The 13,861-nt window shown below is 42.7% G+C and overlaps 1 protein-coding gene across 1 annotated transcript in view; it reads left to right on the top strand.

Moving 5' to 3' along the window:
• The window catches only part of FRMD4A (FERM domain containing 4A), a 404,157-nt gene that overhangs the window by 314,878 nt on the left and 75,418 nt on the right, over positions 1-13,861 (top strand). The window contains 2 exon segments of the mRNA XM_033162332.1: positions 7,799-7,855; positions 12,375-12,397. Coding sequence (XP_033018223.1) covers positions 7,799-7,855; positions 12,375-12,397 — 80 coding nt within the window.

The following is a 13,861-nucleotide window of genomic DNA, read 5'->3' on the forward strand; positions in this document are numbered from 1 at the left end:
AGTGACTCTTGGGTACAACATTGACCTAGTTTTTAACACAGGGAAGAAGCACCCACACATCTTCCAACCTCTCCAAATGGCACCCCACTCACACCCAAATGGCCACTCACAGGTAAAGGTCCGTGTCCATTTAAATAAATCCATTTGGGGGCCTCTTCAAACTTCTCCTTGTTGCAGAGCACTGGTTTTATGAAGTCAGGGCCCATAGTCCTTCCCATTTCCATTTGATGGATACTTATGGGTGCTGCTCAGGTAAGTTATTTGCAACTTCCATCACAAAGAAGTTTCTGAGAAAAGATGGCTTTGTAGGTAAATCTCGGCAGGAGGTGAGGCCCTTCTGAATCTGATTCCTTCCTTTGTCACACAGCCCCCCCCCCCCAGCATGACTTGGGGAATGGGGAATGGTCGGTTTACTCAATGCCATGGCTATACTGTGGGAACTATCGGATTTCCTTTCTCCCAAGGTGTTTGTGAATGGGCTGCCTTGTACTGCACTCATTAGCTCTGCCTGCAGTGCAAATTAATAACAGGGCCTTTACTCTTATCTGCCTGAACTGTTAGGCTTTCTAGCACCACAAATAACAATCCGCTGGCTACTCAAAGACAAAGAAGTCCAGGAGGAGGGGGGAGTATTGTAGTCTCTGGTCCAAATTTGATGTTTGATACAAACTCCCTTTCATACCTGGGACTCCATCTCAGGTTAATAATAATATCTTACAGTGTCCTATTTTGAATTACTGAGATAATGTGTGGCGTGAACCCTCTAAAGCTTTTCCCCACCCTTATAAATATGTATAGATCTAGATTATTAAATTTATTATTTTCATTGCCATTATACGTATTCACCTCATATTTATGTGACTTTGCTTTCAAGGCCTCTGCTAGATATAATACTGAAATTACTAGCAGTTTATGTTACATTTAAGCACAAAGTGAAAACCCATTCATATTCAGTCATGGTCTTTTGCTAAAGATTTTGGATGTGGTAATTCAACACAGGCAGAAAAATGCATGCAGCTGATCATGCAGAAATGGGACCATAGTAAATGTGCATAGTGCCCCTTCATAGAACAATAGAATTGTAGAGTTGGAAGGGATCCCAAGGGTCATCTGTTCCAATCCGCTGCAATGCAGGAATCTCAACTAAAGCATCCAAGAGAGATGGCCATCCAAGCTCTGCTTTAAAACTTCCAAGAAGGAGAATCCACAACCTCCTGAGGTTCCACTGTCCAACAGCTCCTACCGTCAGAAAGTTCTTCCTGATGTTTAGTCGGAATCTCCTTTCTTGTAACTTGAAGCCATTGGTTCGTGTCCTACCCTCCCTCTTCCATGTGACAGCCCTTGAGATACTTGAAGGTGACTATCATATTTCCTTTCAGTCCTCTTTTCCCAGCTAAACATACGCAGCTCCTTCAGCCATTCCTCATAAGGCTTGATTTCCAGACCCTGGATCATTGTGGTTGCCCTCCTCTGCACGTGTTCCAGTGTGTCAACATCCTTCTAAAACTGGGGTGCCCAGAATTGGACACAGTATTCCAGGTGTGGTCTGACCAATAGAGAATAGAGTGATATTATTACTTCCCTTGGTCTGGACACTAGACTTCTGTTGATGCAACCTAGAATAGCATTAGCTTTTTTTCTTTCTATTTTTTGCTGCTGCTGCTGCATCACACTAACTCATGTTAAGCTTGCGTTCCATCTAGATCCTTTTCACATGTACTGCTACTAAGCCACGTGTCCCCCAACTTATATTTGTGCATCTGGTTCTGCCTGTCTAAGTGCAGAACCTGACATTTGTTCCTATTGAAATTCATTTTGTTAGCTTGAGCCCAGTTCTCCAGTCTGTTAAGGTTATTTTGAATTCTTCCTACTGCGGCATTAGCTACCCCTCCCGGTTTGGTATCATTGGCAGATTTAATGAGCATCCTCTCAATTCCTTCATCCAAGTCATTTATGAAAATGTTGAACAACAATGCAGCACCCCACTTGTCCCTTTTTTCCATGATGACAAAGAACCATTAATAAGCACTCTTTGGATTTGGTTCATCAACCAGCTACAAATCCACCTAACAGTTACCTTGTTCAACCCACATTTTACCATCTTCCCCACAAGCAGGGCTTTTTTCAGTTCTGGCACCACTGTCATTGCCAAGACAACAAATGAGGAGTTCATGGTGAATTCTGTGATGCAGCAGCTAAAAAAGCTAATGCAATTCTGGGCTGCATCAATAGGAGTATAGCATCTAGATCAAGGGAAGTAATAGTACCACTGTATTCCGCTCTGGTCAGACCTCACCTGGAATACTGTGTCCAGTTCTGGGCACCACAGTTCAAGAAGGATACTGGCAAGCTGGAACGTGTCCAGAGGAGGGCAACCAAAATGGTCAAAGGCCTGGAAACGATGCCTTATGAGGAACGGCTTAGGGAGCTGGGTATGTTTAGCCTGGAGAAGAGAAGGTTAAGGGGTGATATGATAGCCATGTTCAAATATAAAAGGATGTCATATAGAGGAGGGAGAAAGGTTGTTTTCTGCTGCTCCAGAGAAGCGGACACGGGGCAATGGATTCAAACTACAAGAAAGAAGATTCCACCTAAACATTAGGAAGAACTTCCTGACAGTAAGAGCTGTTCGGCAGTGGAATTTGCTACCAAGGATTGTGGTGGAGTCTCCTTCTTTGGAGGTCTTTAAGTGGAGGCTTGACAGCCATCTGTCAGGAATGCTTTGATGGTGTTTCCTGCTTGGCAGGGGGTTGGCCCTTGTGGTCTCTTCCAACTCTAGGATTCTATGATTCTATGACCTCTTTTTCTAGAAAAATACAAGAATATCATGGGGGACATTGTCGAAAGCCTTACTGAAATCAAGATACACTATGTCCACAGCATTGCCTGATCCACCAAGATTATGACACTGACACTTTGGGGGAGGATAAATCTATCAATCGCTATTAGCCGTTATAGAAGCTCTGCTCTGCCTCCTTGAACTGTGGAAGCAATGCTCTGCTTCCACAGGTGGAGGCAGTAATGCTTCTGAATACCGGTTGCTGGAAACCTCAGGAGGAGAGAGGGCTCTTGTGCTTGGGTTCTGCTTGCTGGTTTCTCTCGGGCATCTGGTTGGCAACTGTGGGAACAGGGTGCTGGTCTAGGTATGCCAATGGTCTGACCTAGCAGACTCTACTTTAGCATCACATTAGCAACTCTCGGCTGAGAGTAACTTTGGACATTTTCCCCTGGTTTGTTCAGGATGTTCATGACTAAGTCTGCAAATCTCCCCTTGTTCCATTCTTCTTTGGGATAGAGAACTGTGTAAGATGCACATGCTCAGCTTTGGACTGAACTCACTTGAGCTGCTTCTCACCACTTTTGTTTCAAAACTCTCTCTTAAGCTATGGTTTGTAGAGATTTAAGATGCAGGCAAACAATAGTCTTTCCCTAGGTTTAAAAATGTAGTCACTGTGCCTGGTATATATGCTCACACCACATTTGCCTCTAAAAAAGAGTTGTGCAAGTTTTTGTAGTCACCCTGCCCCTCCCCAACACAATCCCTACAAAATCTGTTTGACCAAAGGCAGCATCATGACAAAAGAAATTGTGCAAACCAGGGCAAATTAACCCATGCTCTGAAAAACTGCCTTTATCCTTCCTAATAGCAGTTCATTAAGTAGCATCTCAAAAGCTACCCTTAGCAATTTGCCTAATAATTTCGTAAAGTTAATTGCTAACAAGGGCTAACTTGTGGCTTCCTTACGAAATTCCTATATGGAAAGGGGTCAAGTCAAAGTCCATGCTGGGAAGAATCTGCTCCCAGGGATCCTCGCATGCATGAAGAACTCACATATATAGCAGAGCTCTTAATGAAGTGGCTGCTTCATCGCTCAGCAGCTGAGTGGCAGGAACATTTCATTAGTATACCAATAGGGAAGCTGACTTGGGCATGGAGCCAAGAGTATAATGGGACATTGCTGTGATTGTTCATATAGAGCTTGGCTGAATTAAAGGAGTAGGTGGAGAAGAACAAGGAACCCTTGGGCTGAATCAGCACTGGTGGCCTACCTCTCTTCTCAAAACAGAGATGTGCTGACTCCGTTCGGTGGCGATCACGTGGCAAGCGTGGTTAATGCCCTGTGTTGGATTCCAGTGAAAAGCACCTTTGGGAATCCTTCCAGGGAAGCTTAGGCTGTGGTATTCCTGCTCTTGAAAGATGAAGATTATACATGACCATTGTAAAGCTATTATGGTTTTATAGTATGTTTTTGCTCATAAGCTGCTTCACGTACCATGTGAGGGCAGAGTGCAGCATATAAATAGCTTTAAACAGGGAAGCCCCTGCCTTCCTCTCATGAGCTATTTTAGCCTTAAGTTTTATTGACTCACCACTGCTTAGTGCAATAAAAGCTAAAGCTACCCTTGACAGAATGAGCTGGCTCTATCTGTCTGTCCTCCTCTCTCCCTACTATTCATGCCTAAAATCCCCATGTGGAACCCATTTTGGAAACTTCTGGGTCCATGCTGGGCAGGTTTTTGGATTAAAATTGAAGATGCACTTTACTCCTACCCATAACCATAGACGATTATGTAAGAGAAAAGGCCTACCTGCCCTCAAGAAGCTAGTACAGCCTTTCCTTCCTTTGTTTTTTCCCTATTTTGAGATGTAAGCATTAAAATTACACTAAAACACTGTGGCAGTGAATGGTTTGGTGAATGAATGGGGAACTTGCAGCCTTCCAGATGTTGCTTAACTCCACCTCCCACCATTCCTGACCACTGGCTGTGCTAGCTGAGGCTGATGGGAGTCCAACACCACCTGGAGAGCCACAAGCTCCCCTTCCTGGTTTAGTGGGCATAAATTGTGCTGGCCTGCTAGTATAAACTCCCCACCTAAGGTTGCCAAGTTGCAACTTGGAGATCCCACCTGCCCATTTGCGGACATCCAATGAAGCTGGATGTTGAAAGATTGAGGACAGGTAAAAGAAAGTCTCCACACACACACACACACACACACACACACACAACACATCGTTCAGCCCAGACACTGAGGTCCAGCTCCAAGGGCCTTCTGGCGGTTCCCACATTGCGAGAAGTGAGGTTACAGGGAACCAGACAGAGGGCCTTCTCAGTAGTGGCACCTGCCCTGTGGAACGCCCTCCCATCAGAGGTCAAGGAAATAAGCAGCTATCCTATTTTTAAAAGACATCTGAAGGCAGCCCCGTTTAGGGAAGTTTTTAATATTTAATGCTGTATTGTTTTTAACACTTGATTGGGAGCTGCCCAGAGTGGCTGGGGAAACTCAGCCAGATGGGCAGGGTATAAATAAATAAATTATTATTATTATTATTATTATTATTATTATTATTATAAAGTAGTTCTTCACCCAGCACATAGGTGAACTCTTGAATTCACTCCCACAAGAGGCAGTGATGGCCATCCACTTGGATGGCTTTAAAAGAGGATTGGGCAAGTTCATGAAGGATGTGGCTATCAGTGGCTACTAGACCTGATGGCTCTGCTCTGCCTCTATGGCTGGAGGCAGGATCCTTCAGTCCCACTTGCTGGAAACTGCCAGAGGGGAGGGTGCTGTGCTCCTGTCCTGCTTTCCCACAGGCACCTGGTTGGCCACTGTGAGAACAGGAGGCTGCACTAGGTGGCCCTTTGGCCTCATCCAGAGGGCTCCTCTTATGTTCATTTGCTGCTCTGCTGCTGCAAAGGAGAATGCAGCTGTGGTCCTTCCCCCTCATGCTCTTCCTCTGTTGCCTGGCATAGTTGTTTTAGAACTGTCCTAAGATATTCTGCCTGTGGCAAAAACACCACCACCACCACCAAGATGGTACCCTCTATTCCATGTACAGAAGCAGTTGATGAAACTTGTGTCCTCCACCATATCTGAGAGCACACAAAGCTCTGTGCCCCCAAAACTTGCAACTGCTCCAAGCCCACGCCCCATCTCTAAGCATTTCCTGCCAGGAAGGAGGGGAAGATGAGCAATGTGACCAGCATACTAAGGGGTCCATGTTTTGGGGTGCTCCACTGTTAAAGAGGCAGCAGGATCTCTAGAGCAGCTACCTGGCAACCTAATTTCCAGCTGTGCGTGGTGGACTGCCAAGCTGAACCATTCCCAAGTATATGGTAAACACACATTTTCTTTTGCCTGCTCTGTCTTCAGCTTTCTTATACTTCCTGAATGCACCTCATTAGTAAAACCGAACACACAATTAAACGTTTTGGCCAAAGGCATTTTTAAAGCCAAACATGCACAAGAATGGGAAAGGATAAAAAAAGTAGAAAGCCCCTTTGTTAAAGGCTCACTTCTGGATCTGGCTGCCGTGGATAGTGATAGAAGACTTGAGTGAGAGCATTATTTTAGCAGGCTGGCTCTGGCACTAAGCAGCAGGAGACAAGAACACCTGGCCAAGGGCTGTTGCTCCATATTTGCCAGGGGCAGCAGACTCAGTACAGTTATTGTGACTTGTGAAATGAGGTGTGTCATTCACTTGAATGGTGTGCATTATTGCATTTATCTGAATTTAGATCTCGGGTGTTCATGCCTTTTTTTTCTTTCCAAGCAAGTTCAAATAATTCAAACAAAAGTTTAAGTCTAATAGAAGGCCAGCAGGGCATGCAAAGTAACAATTTGGAGGTTAGATTCCTCAGTTGGAGGAACTGGGACATGCTCCAACTCCAGTAGCTCATGGGAACCACAATGAAATACTTGACTATTAGTACAGTATAAAAACTGGCCAGTAAATACAGATTTAATTCATGTGACTGTGAGACACTCATCAAAATTGCAATGTGTGAAGGAATTTTGTGATGGTGATGCAGCTTCTGGCAGTGAGTGGCTGAGTTGCCGGAATGTAGAGTACCCTACAGAGGGGTAGAGTACACCGAGAGACCACTGGCTCCCAATTGGCCAAGGTAGTGAGAAGGCAAGAGGACGAGATAATGTGGAATATCTTAAGACAAGGGAGTTGTCCAAGGAAGGAGCATGAACGGGATGGGAAAAGAGGAGAGGAAATGGGCAGAAGAGGGAAGAGTACTTGGACAAGAGCTGAAGAGGTTAAGAGAGCTTAGTTTGAAACAACCAGCCAAATATTTGACTGGAGACCTTTAATGTCCCTTTGTTGTGATGTGAGGAAGGAAGCAGCTGAAATGTAACATACCTCTCAGATACTAGACCACTGGTGCAAACACATTTTGTGCGACAGAAGGCATGAGGGCTGTTTGTGCAGAGGGTCTCTGCTATAAACATCTATTATAATAAATGTTGAGTGGCCTTCGTCCAGTAGGAGCAGCTGTATAGAGAATCTTGGACTAAACCTGAACTTTAAATAAAAGCTCTGTCAAAGTTTCAGTAATTTCAGCTTGTGTCTCATTGTAGTTTTATGGAAGGTTTTACTACCTGCCAGAAGAATGATCTAAGCAATTTCAAGGCACACTAAATACAATTCCCATGGAAAAAACATCAGCCCACATTTTCAGCTGTGAACCACCTTCCTGTGAGCTGTGATAACTGAATCCACACCCATATCATTGTAACAAAATGTGGTCAATTGAGGTTCAGGAGCATCATCGAAAATATTCCAGAAAAGCAAGAGAAATCCACCCCTACTTTAACATTAGCGATAGGTAGCAACTTCCCCAAAGTACAAGAATTTATTCTATTCCACAAGTTTTTTTCTATGAATCCACATTAATTTCAGACTGCTTCAGTATACAATGGAGACACAGAGGTATCACTTCTTTTTGGAAGAACTAAAATAAATAAATTACTCACTTACTCACCCTCATTTTCTTTTCTCATCAGGAGCTCATTGAGGTCGACAGTGAAGTTGTGTTTGAACTGGCTTCATACATCTTGCAGGTAAGTTATGTCAGATTTTTTCTTTTTATCTTCCAACTTTCAAGACTTGCCACTTAAGGATTTAAAAATAAATAAATACAACACATATATTCAAATATAGGGAAATGAGCTCAACATTTTAGCCCATGTCTCAAAGTGGCTTCTTACACTGTGACTCTTGTGTGCACATATGTACAAACATGCCACTTGCTTGATCTGTGTTGTGCCACAAAGATTCAAATCCCCACTTGGTCATGAAGCCCAATGGGTGACCTTGGGCCAGTCACCAACTCTCAGCCTAACCTCCTTCACAGAGTTGTTGTGAGGATCATATGAGATGTGGAGAGCTATCGATGCCACCTTGAGTTCCTTGGAGGAATGTGCTAGTTCATAGTCCAGGCATATGAACATGTATGCAGACATGGGAGCTACCCTGAGACTGAAAAGCAAAGTAACCTTAGTTTTATAGTGTTCATAATTCAACTGGAATGGCCCTTTGTTGTTACTATTTTACTTATTTATTCCAATAATGTACATTCAACACACCTGCCCAAAGCACTCTAGGAAAACAGGGTTGCCAGTAGCCTGCTTTTGGTTAGGATGATTTGGCATCAGGAATCATCACTTTGAAGACAATGAATCTCCTGCCATTTATAAAGTGTAGAATTGTAAGTACACAGAGAAATAATTAATCACTTATATGCAATCATTGCGTGTTATTTGTGTTTCCTGAAACCCCATTTGTATTTTCCTGAAAAGGCGTTCACAGTTTGTGGCCCACAAAGTCTACCAATATATTGGGGCAGGCCTGGGGTGTGAAAAGTCCCCTCTTGGTTGGTTTGCAGTCCCAGTAAGACAGCAACATCAGAAAGTTTCCCAGGCTGCATTTTACTTGTCAGGTCAAAGTTTGTGCAAGACTGCTCCTTGTATACATCACACTCCTTGTTAAACTGAAGGTGAATCTGACTTGAACCTGTTTCAGGAAGCCCCAATGCAGACATAAGTATGGTTTGCACTAGTGATTGCTTGTTGTATTAATGATGGTTGAGGTCCTGCATGTACAGTGAAACCATTGTTTAGTCTGCCAAATTAAGTTCTGCCCACTTGAGACCATAGGTCAGGGGTCCCCAAACTAAGGCCCGGGGGCCAGATGCGGCCCAATCACCACCTAAATGCAGCCCGCGGGCGGTCTGGGAATCAGCGTGTTTTTGCATGAGTAGAATGTGTCCTTTTATTTAAAATGCATCTCTGGGTTATTTGTGGGGCATAGGAATTTGTTCATATTTTTTTTCGCAATATAGTCCAGCCCCCCACAAGGTCTGAGGGACAGCGGACTGGCCCCCTGCTGAAAAAGTTTGCTGACCCCTGCCATAGGTTGTATCCAACTAAGCTCTACTCAAAGTATACCCATTAAAATCAATGGACCCAAGTTGATCATGGAGGACTAACATTGGGTGCAACCCCATATATACAGACCAACAAGACTTGCATCTCACTTTGTTAAAAAGATTCATGGAAACTGCTTTAGCCGTGGTTTGTTCATAGCAGATGCGTCACTTAATGGCCTGGTTTTCATATCACTGTAAGACATATTTGGGACTTCACAAATATGCTGGCTCCCCAAAAGGACCTTGCAGCTACTTTCTTCCAACTTCCTCCAGCTCAGTGCGGCATGTCAGCTTAGTCAAGCCTTGGCTTAGCATGTCATCTGAACCCAGGCTTGTAGTTAAGCTCTCTCCACCATGGGCTGTAACCAACCTTGGCTCATGGTTAAGGAGGGGAGACTACCTTTTTTGTTGTTGCTTGCTACCCTAGACTCCTATTGGGGAAGGGCAGAATACAAATTGTTGTTATCATAATTGCTAGGCGGATGAGATTTTTAAAATAATCAGTCTTCAGTGCTTGTTAAATACTTAATTATAAAACCAATACCAGTGAAATGTTAATTCAGTTCCATTGGCTTTCATAAGCTTGTATTGTACCACGCTGGGAGCTAGCCCCATGATATAATTAGCAGAAATGGAGATTGCCAACCCCAAGGGTACTATAAAGTAACTGTTTTTTCCTTCCGCTGTAGCCCCAGTTAATTGATTGCCAATTATATGGAATTAACAAACACAATTGTAAATTCTACTCTAGACATCCACAAACATTTCCTTGGAGCCTTAGCAATCAATTAATTTGAATTACAGCAGGAGTAGTTAAGTCTAGTAAAACCTCCATAGTGGAACTGCTTATGAAGTGGTTGTGCTGTGGTTACGCAGTCATGCTGAACAAAGTTTAACTTTCGTTTCCTGCACAGGAAATGCTCAGGAGGTATAGAGAGGTTTGGTAAGGAGGGCATTTTCAGTCACAATTATGTGGCATCCATCCACGCTATTTTATTGGGTAAGATGGGCCTGCACAACTGGTGATGCACCAAACTGAGGCAACCCACAAAGCCTTGACCTGCAACCATCTAGTTGCTTGGCAGCTTTCACCCCACCCCCACCCCCGTTTCTACAATTCCTGGCAGACAGCAAAACCATACATAGCTGCTTGGTTGCATTAGAGCTTCATCAGCCAAGTGTTCTATGAGCCTAGTGTTTTGCTGCTTTCAAAGTGAAAGGAAAGCCCACTTCAAGCCTTGCAGGTAGTTGTTTTGGAAGCCACATTTTCCTTTCTGGCACCTGCAAAACCGGCTTTTATCACAGAGAGATCTTCTTTTCTAGGGAAGAAGCAAAGAACTTCCCTTCTATTATTTACTCCTGAAAATCATTCAGTTAAATGCAGGGAGGTTTGCTTAGCAATGTCCTTTCTGAATTTAAGAATTACACAGTCACTTTGATAAGCACTGTTGATTCACTAAGTGGAGATCAAGAGGTATATTGGGGTATGGGAATATACAATGTACAGAATTTCCCAATAGTGAAGTGTTGAATATGTATTTAAAATCAAACTCTGTTGAATATAAAAATCCAAGAGAGACCCTGTCAGACTTGGTTCTTCTGTCAGGAGTGTAATATGGCTGGAATTGAAAAAAAGAAACTTTTACAGATTTAGGCTGGCCTGAAACTAGGTTTCTGGCTTGGGGAGACCTAGCTCTGTTTGGGGAAGGGGACATTAAAAGTCATTCTGAAACAGCAAATAGACTAATATTGATATAAAATGTGTCTCAAGTGCTTGGCACCTATTCTACTGCCTTTTTACCCATTGGTTCATTGAGCAATTATGCTGTCCAAACATTTTGCACATATTTTGCATGTGTTTCTGTGTGCATAATGGCTGCAATCCTAACCCTGCTTACCTGGGAAAAAGCCCCACTAAATTTGTTGGGGCTTACTTTTGAATAAACATAACCATGAGTAAACATAACCATGTTTAGGATTTCAGCTTAGAGCTTTATTTTAAAAAAAAAACTGAAGCAGAAATTCAGGGGAAAGACCTGGGCATCCCTAAGGCGGATCAGGTCACTACATGTGTATTCTGTCTTTCTCTCACCTCCCTCCTACAGCTACAGCCCTAGTTCTAGGAGAAGGGGTCTGTTATTCAGCCCTACCTGTTTCCAAATCAGAGCGCCTAACACTTCATAATCCAAATTTACAAATTCTTCTAATGGAAAACAGTAGCAAAAGTGCAGAACTTTGTTTCGATGATAAGGATTGATAGTCAGAGTTAAGTCACAATGTTCCCAGATGCAAGACATCTAAAACAAACATTTTGTGCTCCCTTGAGTGGTTGCTTAGGAAGTGCAAATGTTGTGAAAAGATATTGTGTCCAAAGGAAAATAAAATAAGAAACTGAGCTGTCCCTAATGTACTTAACTTACTAAAGGAATCCCAAGTCTCAATAGGACCACATCTCTGCTTGCACAGAGTTGGTATGAGGCCAGTCTTTAGAAGATAAACAAACTGTTAGGCATTAACCTCATGTCAGGGCTACATCAGAATATTGGGGCACATCTGTGCTACAATATGAGACTTTCAATTCAGCTTTGCACATAAGTTTGCAAAAGTTATTAGCCCACAAAACCTTCACAAGCCTGGTTTCCACACATACCGGTAGCTATGTTGGCACATCAACAGACTACAGAGAGCCACAGGTTTCCCATTGTAAAGAGTGCTGGGCTGGGTAGACCCTGGATCTGACCCTATGATGTTCCTAAGCAAGATTGCATACTCAGAATCACTTAGCACAGATTAGTCATGTCTTTTTATCCAGAGATTCTGAATAAGAAGACTTATTTGTAAATTTAAAACAGGAATCCATGGGGATTCTGACTGAGAAAGACTGAAGTTGCCTTGCATGTGTTGGGACAGTACATTAAGGTGCATGTGTTGGGACAGTACATTGAATCACCAGGATACCCCTACGAGCCACCTATTCATGCTTCTTAAAGTTGACAGATGTAAACACTTTGATGACATTTTGTTTTGAAGATGGGGTCATTTAAAATGCTTTGGAATGCTTTTATTTGCCGTATCTAGAAATGAATTTTTCTTCATGTGTATATGCAAATTAAGTGATTTTTATCCTCTGCCCCCTTTTCACAATTTTACAGGAAGCAAAAGGAGATTTTTCAAGGTGAGTTTTGCATCCACATTCTTCAGTTCATTATTTTAAAGGAAAAATTATAGTTGTTAAGCTAGAACATGTGCCCTATAATTATGTAGTATAGCTCCTAATAGTTGTCACACCCTAGAGTCATTTTTTTCCTACTTGTCATTCAACCCACAAATACAGCATAAAGGAAATGCAAAAGCTTGTTCATGCTTTGTACATAAATGATGTGTTTGTGGAATTCAGGAAACACAATACTGTCTTCCTGCGTACAGCAGAAGGAAATCTCTAAGGAAATGACTTGGCTTCCCATTTCCTTAAACATACATCCAAAGAGTGGCTGTTTTACAGATAGATAGATGTTTATTCGGCATTTGCGCCCATCTTACAATACAAAACAAAACAAACAAACGAGAATCAAATAAAACAATGGCACCGTACAAGCCGCAAATAAGATAACACAACTCACAAGGACCAATATTAACATTTCCATAAAAGCATATCTCAGAGAAATTTTAAAGTTAAAATTTAAGCATCAAACTAAAATCAGTGACTAATTTCATTTTGGAAAACATGTTTATATTTCATTAATCAGCTAACATCCCATTTCGTCTCTTATACGAAATAATGGCTGTTAGGAATCTAGCAACCTGTAGGGTTATGTAAGGGTCCACATCTTGTAGAGCCCAAGCAAGACGTAGGTCAACTGGCTTATCCGCAATAGACTGAATTATCGGATTGAATATACTGGCATGGATCGAACTGTACATAGGGCAATTGAACATTACATGCTGTAGAGATTCAGTTGATTTATTTTCACAGGCACACATGGGGGAAACTTGGCCCTTAGTAAATCTGTGACTCAGCGCGTTTGATGGGAAAGCATTAAACCTAGCTTTAATGAAGGCGTATCGATGAGAAGCAACATACATCCAAAGAGTGGCTGTTTTACACTTACAGTTCTCCTTGGTCTGGCTTAAAAAGAGGTCGCTTACAATTGCATAGGTGTCGGCTGCATAGTGCCCCCAGACCCGCCCTGCCCTGCCCTGGAAGAGCTGTTGGGCCCTCAAGCCAGCTGCATCCTGCACATCAGCATTAGGCCCACTCAGGACCGGTGAGTCTGCTCACAGCACAATTATTGCCGCAGCCGAACCCATGGCACATGCTAAGGCAGGGTATTCACCTGCGCTCACCCCTCTAGTCCAGAAGGCTTATTAAATGCCACTATTTAGAATTTAGAACTTTTAACTAACCCCCAGAATTAAGCAAAAAGTTAAAATACACCATTAAGCACCTCAATATGAAAACATCACTTTCAGAACCTCAAACAGCTTGTGAAATCCTGACGTATTTGTGACTAGGAAACACAAGCCTGTTCTTGTTTATATTTCTCAACTCATAGCATTTCAGATTAGCTTAGTCACTGCAGTTCAGTAACAGGGCCAGGAGAAGTATTTAAATATTTTAGCATGCAAGTTGATTTATTGC

The sequence above is a fragment of the Lacerta agilis genome, chromosome 10 (genome assembly GCF_009819535.1).
Source record: "Lacerta agilis isolate rLacAgi1 chromosome 10, rLacAgi1.pri, whole genome shotgun sequence".
Lineage (NCBI taxonomy): Eukaryota > Metazoa > Chordata > Lepidosauria > Squamata > Lacertidae > Lacerta > Lacerta agilis.